At 36.1% G+C, this 15,679-nt stretch overlaps 1 protein-coding gene across 2 annotated transcripts; it reads right to left on the bottom strand.

Moving 5' to 3' along the window:
- On the bottom strand, nt 1-15,679 carry LOC147406249 (FAD/NAD(P)-binding oxidoreductase). 2 transcript variants are annotated; one of them, XR_015176371.1, is made up of 6 exons: nt 15,004-15,679; nt 12,576-12,675; nt 12,360-12,455; nt 12,156-12,236; nt 7,403-7,631; nt 1-428 (listed from the first exon to the last, which is right to left on the bottom strand). XR_015176371.1 is itself a non-coding variant. In XM_086434212.1 (5 exons), exons 1-5 carry the CDS (start codon nt 15,555-15,557, stop codon nt 366-368), a joined length of 894 nt encoding a protein of 297 aa, XP_086290338.1. In that variant the 5' UTR covers nt 15,558-15,677; the 3' UTR covers nt 1-365. The 2 variants fall into 2 exon arrangements, 1 of the variants encoding a protein (XP_086290338.1); XM_086434212.1 differs by lacking the exon at nt 7,403-7,631 and having other exon boundaries at nt 15,004-15,677.

The raw sequence follows: 15,679 nt of genomic DNA, 5'->3' as shown, positions 1-15,679 counted from the left end.
TTACAAAATTGTCACTTATATATAGATAAAAATCACTACAAATTATGACAAAAGAACACAAAATTTTCATAAAAGAATGGCTCTAGCCATCCTCAATTGCCAGAAATCAAAGTAACATTTGAAAGAATTATAAATTACACAATGCAGGACCACATTTTCGTACGTGTAGCTGCTTTTGAATGTCTCCCTAATTTGCTAAATAAATAATTGGTGGAGCAAGTTCAATAAGTGACCTGACATCCATCCGATTTAAGCTAAGTCTATCAGCTAAGAACCCATGGGCCATTCTTATTTCGGCATCAGTCTCAATCTTCAGCAGCTGAGAATGAAAGAATTAGATTACAACAATTACAGCTGATGTATCGTCAGAAGTTCATCAATATTTTCTCTCTTGAGACTCCATCAGCCACAAGAATAGAAGTAACTTCCTGCAGATAATTTATACATTACCAACATCAACTCTCACTCATGGATTTCATAATCATAGGAGAAAGCACTTAAAATGAAAATCTGATGTGAGGATTAAATAAGTGAAAGATAGTAATACAATTGAAAGCAATGTACAATTCATATTGTGAATCAAAACACACAAAGGTAAGATGTAAAATAATATGATAAATGTATTGGTGCCACACATGAACCAATCAACATTTAAAATGGAAATAATGTGCAAGTATGGAAGTTGTTTACTTAACAGGAAATCTATACAAGACATCATCCATGGGCATCAAAGCATATCTCATTACTGAGCAGCATTAGCACGAAGTTAATACATGGAGAAACAGGTGCTCCAAATTTTACATGTTCAATAAAGTGAGAATTGGGGGGGGGGGGGGGGGGGGGAGGGGAAAGGGAACCTGTTCAAGTGAATTTAGGAATAGCCCCAAGAAGGGATAAATTTAATTTGATAAAAAAAAAAATCATTACTTCATCAATGAAGGGGATTCTAATTTAAATCATATCTTATCATCTGCTCCACGTGAAAAATTGGATGGAATCTATGCATATGGTGACTTCCTTGGGGTACAATCTCGAGTAATGTATAATTGTAAGTGCCACGTGTCCAGCCTAGATTAAATATAATTTTATAGCTCATATAATAGTCTCATCTCGGATGTGGAGATCGGTGAAATCGTGATCCACCACCAAAAATACTAGACTCTTAATCAAACACTTCATAGTCTCTTTGGTGTGCAATTTTTAGAAAAAACTTTGAATGTATATCACTTTAACAAATTCACCTGTCCAGGAAGAAGTGTCCTTCAATCTTTAACGAGTTGATAATCCATGGAGGGAAGGGTGTCCTTAAAATCTCTAAAGGAATGGCTATGCTCACCCAATGTAAGGAGCGTCCTTCAACCTTTTATCGGATTTTCATTACTTGATTGTGAAGGAAGGAGCGCCCTTTAACCTTTCTATGTAGGAAAGAGCATTCTTCAACCTTTAATGGGTAGATCGATTTACTTCTAAAAGTGCAAATTGCATATAAGGTAGTCTTGGTACCTTCCAAATCTTACATAATCAAGAACAAACTGTGGTTGCCGAGTAAACCTTGATCTTGGGCCTTGTATGGCCCAAGGTCCTAGGCCAGCCTTGGTGGGCCCATGATCAATCTTGGGGATTGCTTGGTTTTATCACCATTTATCTCGGCACTAATAAATCACTTAAATATACTTAGGGTTAGCACATTCTTTCCTAGCACTATCATTTGCTTGTAATGATCATGCGCTACCACCTTTTACTTTGCTTTAGAAGCTTACAATATCGAAAAGCCCACATACTACCTTTTACCTTTATACTTCAGCCTTGCACATTTTAGTTCTACATTTCTCTTCCTCAGAAAAGAGATAGGGTGACCTTTTTCACTTCCACTCTCTTTGGTAAAAAAAAGATTGCAAAGAGAGAGGGAACCCTCTTATCTACGTGGCACCAACAATGAGAGTGAAGCCCCAACTCTTAATTAGAATCATTGCACAACGATCAAGGTGATTAGTACCCATTTCTCCGATCAGACTACATACTCTTGAGATAAGCAAAATACTCAGCTAACGAACTCTCCCCCTAACGACGATGAGAGATTTTATGTCTAAGTTGGTACACTCTTGCGAATGTTTTCTTGCTTAGAATATACCTGGGCTGCTAAATCCCAAATCTCCTTAGTTGTCCGGAGAAACAAAAAACCACGACCGAAGTGTGGTTGCACGGAATGTAATAGCCAAGATATGACAGTGAGATTTTCTATTTCCCGCTTATAATAGAGTGTCAGATTGATTTGACTCAATAATCCTACCAGTAATATATCTCAATTTTCCTCTACCTTCGATGTACATTTTGGCTAACTAAGACCATTCCAAGTAATTCTTACCATCAAACTTTGCTATGGTAATCTGCATAATTGGATTCTCTAAAGGGACAAACACGATTAATGGAGAGAAATGCCCCTGAAAAAAAATGTTAATGTCTAGAAAACAAACCCAATACTTATTTCTGCAAAGCACGCCCCTTAATAGTGCAACCACGCCCAAGATAGGGACTAGGTACTATTTACACAAAACATCCTTCGAGCCACCGCACTTGGGACTGATCCAAGCAAAACAATATCTAAGACCAATAAATTTGATCAAACATTGGTTTACAACGGAAAAAAAAAAACAGGAACAGCCCTACAAGACATTGGTTGATCACCAAACACATAAAGCCACCCTACAAAACAAACTGATTGCATAGAACTTGTAGAACTTTTTTGCAGGTACTATTCACGAGACATGGTTCATTGGCTTATTTACACGACACTGTTCAAGAGCATTATTTCATGCAGTACTATTCACATGTACTATTCACGCAATACTACTCGCGTAGTATTGTTCAAAAAATGAAAAAAAAAAACAAGGAACGAAAGCAAGGCGAATAAACTTAATGATGTAAATAGGCTTGCCGACACTTATCTCAATGCCTATGATCAAGTTAAGATGCGTCGAAGAAAGATATCAACAGCATTAGCCGAGTCAACTCTGTTTGACTGAGTCAACCGACCCAATCTTTGACCGGTCCACAAGACCTAGTCCAACTTCTTTTAGGACTCTTTCTTTTATTGAGTTTCTATTTTTTAAGTTGCTTAAATAGTCCTAGTTAGTTTCTATTTCAATTTAGAAAGTTTCTTTTCCTAGTTAGTTTCTAATTGGTTTTATGTTTAATTTTCTAAAACTTGTTTTTATACTTTATGTTATAATTAGAAGTTCTTTTAGATGTTCAAATTGAGTTTTAATAGCATTAGATGGTTAGTAATGTGTTATAGATAGATTAGGAAGTTATCTTTTAGTATTTAAAAGGTTTCTAAGTTGTTATGGAGTTATCTATATAAGGAGCTCCAATAAATAAATTCACCAAGTTAGTTTTTTGAAGATTGATTAATAAAAGAAAAAGAAGAGACTTCTTCCCTTTCTTTATTTTTTTTTATTTTGAGCATAAGAACACGATATTGGTTCTTAATTTTAGTGTTTACGATTGATTTCCATCAATGTCAAACCTAGATTGAAGTATGTAGTCTGTTTTGCTCGACATAGAGATTCTTCATTACTCTTAGTTCTTGGGATTTCACCCTAGAACCAGATTTTTTAACATGAACTCTAGGTTTGTGTGTTCTACCCTACATCACCTAACTTTGATACCAAGTAGAAAACAACGAAGAAATGAAAAAATAGATAAAGAAAAACGAGATAGAAAGAAAGAGAGAGAAAATGAGATCACGAATTAACTCTCATGTCTCCAAGAAATTATTATTTATATTAAGATAAATTGGAAATGACAGAAATATTCTCATACAAAGACTAAAAATATTAATAACTCTATAATGATAGAGTAAAAGACTAATCTACCCTTACAACATTGCTCATTAAGTTGGTGCATAGATATTCATCATACCCAACATGGCTGAAATACCATGAGGTTGAGGACTGTTAACGCCTTTGGTAAGAATATATGCAAGTTGATATTTTATTTTCACAAATGGTGTGGTAGAACGAGAAAATCGTCTTCTTCTTAAGGTTACCAGATCACTCTTGTTTGGTACCAATGTTCCAAAAATATATTACGCTGATGCAACCCTTACTGTCACTTACCTCATTAATCCTATGGCTTCCTGTGTCCTCAATTTCAAGATCCCATATATGAGTCTTCAGCCTGATCGACCCATATTTTTGGTACCACCCAAATACTTCGGGTGTGTTTGTTATGTTCATATTTTTGGTCCTCAACGTACTAAGTTAGATCCCATGGCTCTCTTAAGTGCATTTTTTTTTTGGGCATCATTCATCTCTCAAAGGATACAAGTGCTACCATCCTCCTACATGGTCAATTTGTTGCCATGGATGTTACTTTTCAAGGGTTTGTTCCATATTTCTGCATAGGTAGATCTACCTCTCTTCTGGGGGAGAATTTGAGTGACAATATTAGCGAAGAGAGGTTTCTACAAATTCCGCTGCCTATTCCACTTTCCACGGATGTGTCTCCTATAGTTAATAATACTACTATAACTCGTGACAGTAGTGCTACGGGACAGGGGGGAAATCAAAGTCAATAGTTGAAAGTGCTGTAACATGCAGAAGAAAACCACAATTGTCCTCCAGACCAACCTGATTCCTTGGATTCAGGTGATTTCGTTTCTCCTAATAATGATTCTTCTCTTGGTGATAATCCTTCTACTGTTAATTCTAACCTCCTTACTGCTCTTAGAAAGGGACACAGAGATTATACTCAACAGCCTATTGCCTTGTCCCCCTTATACAATTCATTTGTTATCTCATTAGCTTTTGTGCCTACTCCCTCATCTATTGCAGATGCTCTGAAACATCCAAAAATGAATGGAAGCAATGGTTGATGAAATGAGGACCTTGGAAAAGAATTCTACTTGGGAATTAGTCGATCTACCGAAAGGAAAAGTACTTGTGGGATGTAAATGGGTATACACTAAAATGTAATCCAGATAGTGCAGTTGAAAGATACAAGGTTAGATTAGTTGTTAAAGACTATACTCAAACCTATGGGATTGACTAAAATGAAACCCCCACTCCAATAGCAAAGTTGAATTCTATAAGAGTCATCTTAACTATAGCAGCAAATCAAGGATGGCTCTTATGACAGTTTGATGTGAAGAATACTTTCTGTGGAGGGATAAAATCATCTCCTATCCGGATCGTCCATTCACACCATCAATGCACATCTTGAGGTGGACACATGGCATCATTTAAAGAGAGTTCTATCTTATTAGGGAAGATTTCAAATTTAAAAAGATTATTCTCCTTGTTATGTAATTGTTAATTTGGATAAGGGGCAAGGTGGTCAATTGTAATTAATTAGGGTTAAGACTCTAATTAGGGTTTCTCTATTTAAAAACCTTGAGGCTATTGTAAAAGATGGGGAGGAAAGATGGAGAGGGGGAGAAGAGGCTATGTAAATCTGAGATCTATAGTGAAACGGCTACCCGAGCCCGTGGACGTAGGCACGTTTGCCGAACCACGTAAAAAATATTTTTATGTTCTTTATCTTTTTTGTTATTTTTTTTTATATTATTTCTATGATTTATTAGTGAATAATTTTGCTAAAAATTAAATCTCGAGGTCAATCACAAAAATGACCTCCACAATCGAGGTCTCACTCAAATGGAGGGGTTGATGTCAATACCAACCCTTGGGAGATTAGCATTTTGGATCTGTTTGCATCAAAGGAACATCACGGCTTGGGGAGATGCGATCTACGTCATATAGGGGGAAATTCTGAATTGAAGGATGAGGTGAGAGGAGCATTCTCTTGTAACCCGAGTGGGGGCATTAAACCATAGTTCCTCTTTACATCTCTCTATATAATTTATCATGGTTCATTATTCGTATTCCACAGACGGCGTCAATTATGGAGGTCATTTTTGTGATTGACCCTGAGATTTAATTTTTAGCAAAATTATTCACCAATAAATCATAGAAATAAAAAAAAAATAACAAAAAAGAGAAAGAACACAAAAAGGTTTTTTACGTGGTTCGGCAAACGTGCCCACGTCCACGGGGCTCGGGGAGCCGTTTCACTATAGATCTCAGATTTACATAGCCTCCTCTCCCCCTCTTTTACAATAGCCCCAAGGTTTTTAAATAAAGAAACCCTAATTAGAGTCTTAACCCTAATTAATTACAATTGACAACCTTACCCCTTATCCAAATTAACAATTACATAACAAGGAGAATAATCCTTTTAAATTTGAAATCTTCCCTAATAAGATATAATTCTCTTTAAATGATGCCATGTGTCCACCTCGAGATGCGCATTGATGGTGTGAATGGACGATCCGGATAGGAGACGATTTTATCCCTCCACACTTTCCTTCATGGTGACTTGAAGGAAGAAGTGTAGATGTTTCCCCCACCAGGATTCCAAGTGGCAGAAGGAGAAAAGAAAGTATGCAGGGTAAAAAAAATCATTGTATAGGCTGATACAATCCCTTTGGGCATGATTTGAAAGACCACACTATTTTTGTCAAACACATAATGGGCAGCACTAAAGCTCTTATTGTTTATGTCGACGACATTGTGGTGACAGGAAATAGTCAAGAGAAAATTGATCGATTGGAGATGTATTTAGCTCGTGAATTTGAAAACAAGGACCTTGGAGAGTTGAAATACTTTCTTGGCACAGAAGTGGCAAGATCTCAAGAGGGAATTTTTGTTTCTCAAAGAAAGTATGTATTAAATCTTTTTCAAGAGACAGGAAAGTAAAGGGCAAAGCCAACAAATACTCTTATAGAGCCTAATTATAAGGCTTGACAAGTAAGGTGGTGAACTTCTACGAGATATTGGTATCTAAAACACTAGCTGTTGGACAGCAATTTGCCTTCTTATTTACTTATAAATACTCCACTCTTGCATCGCTCATTTGCATCACTTCAAATACAACTTCCATTGAGCATTCTAAAACTCTAAGCATCAAAATCATCAAATTTATTCAAGATCAAGAAGCAAGATCAAATCTATTTCTCCAATCTCCAATCCATTTCTCCTCTCTATTCTCTATTTCTCATTTTCTCTAGAAATCTCTATTCTAGTCTCTACACTTTTTTTATTCATCCAAATTCAAGAATCAAGAAAAAGCAAGACTCCAAGTTTCAACTTTCAAGAATCAAGGACTCAAGGTTAAATTCAAGACTCATCACTCAACTCTCAAGAATCAATCAAGACTCTCCCAAGTTTCAAGAATCAAGATCAAGAATTCAAGAATCAAGAGTCAAAATCAAGATTAAAGAATCATCAATCATTATTCATTCAAGAAGATCAAATACCAAGATTCAAGAATCAATAAGCTTGGGGCCTTGGACTTGAGGTATCTATAAAATTATTTCACTAAGTTAGTACTTAATAATTACCTTTTTGTTTGACATTGGAAGAACATGACTTCTTCATCGGCTAACTCCTCCCCAAGGCCCAAATCGAATGACCCCGGTTGAAAATACAGTCATTACCGTAGTGCCACCGAAAAAAATTAAGTAGTGTGTGAATTGTATGGCTACATAAGGCAAGAAGGAATCGCACGGCACAAGCAACGCCTTGCTCACATTTCGGGGTCAAATGGTAGGGCATGCCCAATTGTTAATCCTGACATCAAATGGGAAATAATGGAATATTTAGACAAGACCTCTATGAAAAAAAGAGATGATGCCACCATATTAGAAAATTACATGGAGGGTGGAGGTAGTGGTGAGATTGATGAGGACGATGATGATGACATTTATGTACATAAACATGATACTCCCCCTATGACCACATCGATTGAGCGTTCTAAACCACCTATTGCACCAACAAGAAGAGCATCTAAAAGAGCTCATGGTGGAGGTCCATTAGATAGATAGTCTAGGCCACATCCCGAAGATATGATTACCCAAAGAGAAAAGGGAAAAGACCCTGCACAAACCACAATCGAGAATCGTGTAAAGGATAGAAAAACTATTATCCAGTACATAGCAAAATGGCTTTACCAAGCGGGTATTGCCTTTAATACTGTTAAATTGAAAAGTTTTAAGGTCATGGTTGAGGCCATTGGACAATTTGGATCGGGACTTAAGGCACCATCTTACCATGAAATTAGAGAGTCGTGTCTAAAGAAAAGAGTTCACTCAAGGTTTGTTTAATGAATATCAAGAGAAATGAAAGACCTATGAGTGTACTTTAATGACCGATGGATGGACTAATAAATCTGGCCGAACATTAATTAACTTTTTAGTTAATTGTCCGACTAGAACTATGTTCCTTAAATTTGTCGATGCATCGACCTATTCCCACACAGCCGAATATCTTTTTAAATTACTAGATAGTGTAATTGATGAAATCAGAGAAGAAAATGTTGTCCAAGTGGTCACAGACAATGCAGTTGCATATCTGGTTGTGGGTCGCTTGTTAATGGACAAGAGACCTCATTTGTATTGGTTACCTTGTGCAGCACATTGTATTGATCTTATTTTAGAAGACCTTGATAAGTTACATATTAAAATTTAAAATTGTTGTTAGAGCTTAAAAAATTATTGTTTTCATGTATAAGCATGCTTTATTGTTGCAAAAAATGAGAAAAAATATTGGTGAAAACTTACTTAGGCCAGCTATTATCCGATTTGCAACGGCTTTTTTGACACTACAAAGCTTGTATGGTAAGAAAAGTAAACTTAGAAGCTTTGTAATGTCAGCTGATTGGAATAATGGGCCTTGGTCAAAGAAGAATGAAGGAAAACTAATTGTCCAAATCATTCTTTCTCAAAACTTTTGGACTAATATTTGTAAGGCCTTAAGAAATGCCGGACCACTAATTACTATCCTAAGATTGGTGGATGGTGATGAAAAACTACCAATGGATTACATTTATGATTACATGGAAAAGGCTAAATTAAAAATAATGGAAAATCATGCATTTAAAGAAACGAATTATAAGCTTGTAATTGACATTATAAACAAAAGATGGGGGAATCAAATGTCGTATATCTTGTATTCGACTACGTACATTCTCAATCCAGCTGTGTACTTTCAAGTCATTAATCGTGATGAGGCGGATTTGACACACATGATTGAGTTCCTTGATATTTTGAAAAGAATGATTTCAACGAGAGATGAACAAGACAAGATATCATCGCAATTGGATCGATACAAGAACAGTGAAGGAATCTTTGGGAAGGAGATCGTCATCAAACATAGAACAACAAAGACTCCAAGTAAGAATAATATTAAATATTTAATGGTTTATTACTCTATTTAAATTCATTCAAGTCATTAAGTATTCAAATTCAAATTACTAAAATATTTTTGAATTAAATGTGATAGTTGATTGGTGGGCACAATATGGAGTAGATCCAATTTCAAAGGATCCAAGTTTGAAGAAATTGGCCATACGAATTCTTGGCCTAACATGTTCTGCATCCGGATGCGAGAGCAACTGGAGTACATTCGAGATAGTAAATTTTAAATTCTTACTTTTATATTTTGAATTTTAAATAATAAATAACAAATTCTTAGTTTCTTCTTATTTTATATATTTTGAATTTTAAATAATAAATAATTGATGTATGTTTATTTGAATTGAAATAACAGATTCACACCAAGAAGAGGAATCAACTTGAGCAGAAAAAACCCAATAACTTGGTCTTCGTGCAATACAATCAAAAATTGCGTGAAAGATTCTTACAGAGAAAAGAGCAACCGGGGTTCTACGACCTCATGAGCTTAATAGAGATCAACCATGGATTGCTAATGCAATGGATGAGCCAGTGTTCGAAGGAGAAAATCTCACTTGGGCATAAGTTGAGGAAGTTGTTTTTGCACCGGCACCCGGGGAGGGCTCAAGCCAAAGAAGAAGAGGTGACCGATTGAGTCAACAACTACTTGATGAAGAAGACAAAATACAAGAAGAGGAAGATGAAGGTCAAGAGCATTTGGATATGGATGAAGTTTTGATGAGATTAGATGAAGATGAAACTAAAGAAGATGAAGAAAACGTAGAAGAAGGTGATGATTTGGACGACGATGGGAATGGGAATGACGACAATAACGGAGGTGGTGGTGATGCGGAGATGTACCACAATGGATTAGGGATGGTTGTGTGGAGTATATGGCGGGTTATCATCAAAATTAGTTGTTCACTTGTTTTGTACTCTGAATATTTCTAATTTTTATGTGTATGACTTGTATTAGATATATTATATTTGGATTGATGTTTAATTCTTGTGTTTTTTGGTATTGATGTAATTTTGAACAATATTTCTAAGTTAATCAATATCTATTTTTGTGTTTTTTTAATTTTTTCTGATTTTTTTTCAATTTTTTCTGATTTTTTAAGCATTTTTTAAAGTTGTCGCATATGCTATTTGAAAACACTAGTAGTCGTCAAACGGTTGACTCCACCGTCTGTTGAATTCAGTATTGGGTTCTTGGTCAACGGGCAATCTAAGCCAGATAAATGGTCACCTAATTGTGGTATGCTAGACCGGCCAAAAAATCAGATAACAGTGAGATTCCACACCGGAGTTTAAGTATTGGAATATCAATTTGTGTTGAAACTATCCAATACTTTTGTTCCAATGTTCCTCCAAATGTCGTCTACTAGTATTCTACATACAAAAGCTACCTACATCCATAGAGACAATGAAACATATTCTATAAGTAAAAGAGACGCTCAAATGACATAAGGCAACACCAATGACAAAGGTCTCCTCATTAAGGATCTTCCTAGCGCTTACACCGACCCATTAGTGCATGCAAGGCCCATGCACTACCCCAAATAGGAGTTTAAGAAACCTAAACTCACAGGTGAAAGACATTGAGTTTCCAACATCTGGGTTTACTTAGATGTTGGTTGTTTTCAAAAGGATAGGAAATGGTCTAGTTGATGCTAACAAAATTCTAGCGGAACCAATAAATTGGAAAAGTAAGAAAGAAAATCATCACTGACACACCCAAATGACAAGACTGAACATAGCCAATGGTGTTAACAACATATTAGTCTGTTTTGGTTGAAGTAGTGATGGGAAATAGCAGAATCATACTTTATGGAGACCTAGTCACGTATGAAAATGAAGCAATCATTGATATCATCTAAATCAGTTTTTTGTGAATACCGAATTTTGAATTTGGATTTGAGAGGAAGTGACTGCCAAAGATGTCCAAGCACTGTTTACAGAAACTGAAAGATGATAATATCAGTGAAGCAATCATTGATATCATCTTTGCCAAAGAATTCCAACCGCATTAACGAAGCTGTAGAGACGAGGTTAATCACTACATTGGATGTGACCAACATTCACATTCCAACTTTAAAGGAACATATTAGGACACGTTGTTGTCTGCAATTGACATGATTGGTTTTCAACATCATATTTCAATCTTTTAATATTTTTTCTTTGAAGGAAGCCTAGTTACGAAAAACAACTTATAAGCAGTGACAGAAAAAGTGACACTTGCTTTTGAAAGTTGAGAGGTTGGAATTTAGTCATTTGAAGGATATAAGACATCCCAAACAGAATCATTACAGGGCAATCCAGATTCCAGAATGTGCATCTAATCAAGATATCAAAATACATCAGGCAGAACTGGACATAATCCCAGATATCACATTGGAAGAGCAAATGCATCCATGGGTTACTTCTCCAAATTTATTGACATTTGATATTTACCCCCAATGGGTCCCATTTAGAAAGTAGCATAAAAAAGCATGGTTTACATTAGAGGTTATCACCTATCAAGCTTATCTAATAAATTTCAAAAAGAAAGTACTCTATTTCTGTGTGTTCTATAAGTGCATGACATTTCTGTCTCAAGGAAATTTGAACTGTATTTCATGGTAGTTACAAGAAGGGTTGTGAGTTTTTCATGATAGAAACTTCAAAGATTTCCTGAAACAGTTTTAAGCATGTAATCAACCTTCGAAAAACCATAAATAAATAAAAAAACAGCCCAATTTCTGATACAGTTTTAAAAGCATGTAATCATACTTCGAAATAACAAAAATGGCACTCCACCAAGGACATATCGAATTGAACGAAACGGTCAATATCATTCATGCAAGAGTACCACAGATGTTAAGAAAGATCTGCAACAAAAACTAGTTACAAAAAATTAAGTGAAATTCAAATGGAGACAAACCTCTGTCATTTTTTTTTGTCCACAGAGCACTGCACCAGTAGACACGGGATTGAATATTTGCTTGGCTCTCGCGAAAGCATTCTAAACAAATACAATTCAATGTACGTAATACAACAAAAAAGGTAAGATTTCATTTTAAGGAGTAAGCTACATCACCAGAACTTCAAATTAACTTACAAATCAAAAGATGCATAAAAACACTACCTGGACATAGCCACGCTCACCCTTCCATCTATCATCTGCTTGTGATAATACAGGCACAACCTTAACACCAGAAGATTCCCAATCCTTGAACCTATCCTACAGGAAGAAGATGGACCACAACCTTCAAAATCAACTCATTTGAAGGGTACATGGCTTGCCAATTCTGTACAGACTCGTCATAATAATGCCATAATATATTTAAGATATCTTCCAAACCTGATAAGCCATTCTCTGAAGGTTTCTAGCCCCATAATAAAGCCTCACGTCTGATCTCCTATCAGCACTGAAACCTGACTCGATTAGAGACCGAATTGGACTGCAGAAGAGGAAGCAAAAATATATATAAGTATATATTATTGACGAATTTTTCCATAAATTTAAGCATGTTAAGAAAAGTTATACAAAGCTATCAAATTGCTCTTATAAATAATATATGGACCATTACATAATAAAATAAATGGGCCACAAACAATGAAGGAATGCAAGGAAGTAGCTTAGCAGAAGCTACGGGTCTAGGGCAAACAAAATGTCGAAAAGTTACCCCTACAGATAAAGAAATGGCTGCTAAGATTTGCTTGATAAGAACTACAACATAAAAGGCAAGGGGGGAGGTATCACAAAACTTCCCCACTACAAACCATTCACCTTCCAAAAAAAAAATTCTATTTCTCTCCATTCCTTACTATATAATGAATGTCAAGGACAAACCGGTCATAAACTTTTTTTATAGGTCAAACTGGTCACTTCCACAATATCCTTCCAAATTCCAACCCCATGGGAATAACATTTCAACTATCCCAATTTGTGGAGCCCATAATCATCCAGAATAAATTGCCTCCAAAAGGCACCATCTTCTTTTCCAAATCTTTAAAGGCCAAAAAACACAAAATTCTTAACCCTCAATCTCATAACCTAAAAAAAAATCTAGGAAGCTTCTAAGGATGCTTAGCAACTAGCAAAGGTGAAACCCTTTCCAGAATTATTATTTAGATTGTTCATCTTACAATGTAGAAAGAGTTTGATATTTTTCTATTTTAGAATACTTGGATTCAATTCTATCAATGTTCAAATAGAAGAGTTGTTTGCCCAATAATTAGCTACAATCATGACTAATATATTTATCAAACTCGCAAATCTAGAGGATCCAACATGCTTTGGGTTTGTTGGTTGGTTGGTTGCTTATGTGTATATTGAACATAAAGAGGCCCAGTTGAAGGCTTGTCTTCTTCAGAAATGGAGAAAACACATACACACACAAAGTGAAAACCCCACATGTTTTCTTAAGAATGATTGATTTTAGAAGAGTTATATAATGCCCAAAGATTGTTATTGGAGAGATCAAACTTGTGGATGATAGCTAAATTTAGAGAGGGATTTCCGAAGAATCTATCGACAACCCACCTGAGATCTACTACATCAACCTTCTCTATTTCGATTGATCTTCACCTCTCCTTCTTAAGAGTTTGAGATCAAAACATGGCAAAAAAAATTTAAGTCCAAAACATTGCATATCAATCATATCCAACTCTAAAAAGCCATTTGCATTTCTATGATTTTTTTTATCATTTCTCCTCTCCTTTACTCCTATTTTAGTTTTCTTCAATAAAAATCAAAACTTTCAGTATATCTCTACAAACTTCACCAGCTAGTCCACTCTCTTGTCTCATGATCTCCATCTTTTATATCTTAAATCTCTTCAATGAGAGTTCTTCTATTTAAGATCTCTTCAAGACAAGCCACGTTGAGAAGCACATATTTATAGACCCAAAATAATTATAATAAACCCCCAATTTCAGACCAGAAAACAGAAATTACTTTCTAAATGCAAGGTCCCCAGTAGAAACTGTGGGAAAAGTAACTTTAACAGCTGTTTTATTACGTCAAGGAATATCCCTGATAAAAGAAAAAGAAAAAGAAATCATCAACTATTTGAAATATAGTCCCATCTCCATCTCAAATTCCCATTAAAATGAACATAAGACAAATGTACCACACAAGTGAGAACATGTGATGATTGAGATACATTTCTCCACTCCCCTCCCCCCCGGGCTTTTCTTTTTCTTTTTTGTGTATAAGTGTGTTGTGTGACCTGGGATCAAACACATGCACTCATGATTTATTGGTTAGTGACACAAGGGGGTTTGAACCTAGGATGTGGGAACAACTCTCCACACATGCACTTACGATCATGACATAAAACATGCACAAATTTACCTACGATAGGATCCCAGATTACCGAGAATCAATAATAAAATATTTAGATCACCAACTTCAACTTGATCAATTATTTACTAAAAATTGCAAATTGTCACCTAATTTCAGATCCGAACTGAATTACAATCGAATCAACGAGTTCCTAAGCATTTTCTTTTATCCAGTTCCTACCACAAGAATTCATGATTTAATCATATAAGCGAAAATCAACAAAACAAACAAATCTCTGGATCAACAACTTCAACTTAATCAATTGAAAAATATTGCAAATGCACAGTTAATTTCTAGTCCGAAATGAATTCCTATCAAATCAAATCAAGAAGTCCCGTAAAAAATCACAAATCTAAACCCTTCCACGAGGATTCATCTAAAATTTAACATTTAACAATAATAATTAAATCAAAATTCGATTTTTTTTTCAAAAATTTACCTGATTCCAGATCCGGTTGCAAAAATAATTACAGTTCCGAACTCCCCTGGTGGCGATAATTCTTCGATATCGAATCCTTTCCCCATAGCCTGGCTCAATTCGACAAAATCGCCACTCCGAAGCCCACAAAGAAGCTCGGCGGTTGAACCAGGGACGCTCTTCACAAGGAATTCGAACTCTCCTTTCGAATCAGATAGAAATGGAGGAGAAGCAATAGCGAGGAACGAAGGTTTCTCTACATCTGGTATTCGGAGTTGCAGATATTGACCGGGTCGGGTATATGATCCGAAAAGATCCGGTGAATCTGAGACGTCGATTTTAACATGGAAGAGAGATTCAGCGGCTGGGATGATCTCGGAGAGAGGGGCTTGGGTCCAGACAGTGGTGTCTTGACGAAGAGCTGCAGCGATGGAGGTGAAGCGGCGTTGGCGTAGGTTTAGGTGGCGTAGGTTAAGGCGGCGTAGGATAGTCATGGAAGGGTGGGGATGGTACGCATGGGAGAGGTGAGAGGAGGGAGAGAGGGGGAGAGGAGGAGAGATGAGAGTGAGTGACATTTTCGGGTTTTTTTTGAGGTTTAGGAGGCTTTTTTGGAGTTGGTCGTACCGTCGTAGACTTAGAGCGGCCGCTAAGGGTGGAGAGACGTGACTAACTTGGACCGGATAAAATGCGCCGGAGT

Source organism: Akebia trifoliata, chromosome 3 (assembly GCF_017979445.1).
Source record: "Akebia trifoliata isolate Shusen 1 chromosome 3, ASM1797944v1, whole genome shotgun sequence".
Taxonomy (NCBI): domain Eukaryota; kingdom Viridiplantae; phylum Streptophyta; class Magnoliopsida; order Ranunculales; family Lardizabalaceae; genus Akebia; species Akebia trifoliata.
The sequence above is the reverse complement of the archived record's forward strand: the minus strand, read 5'-3'. Positions and strand labels throughout refer to the sequence as shown.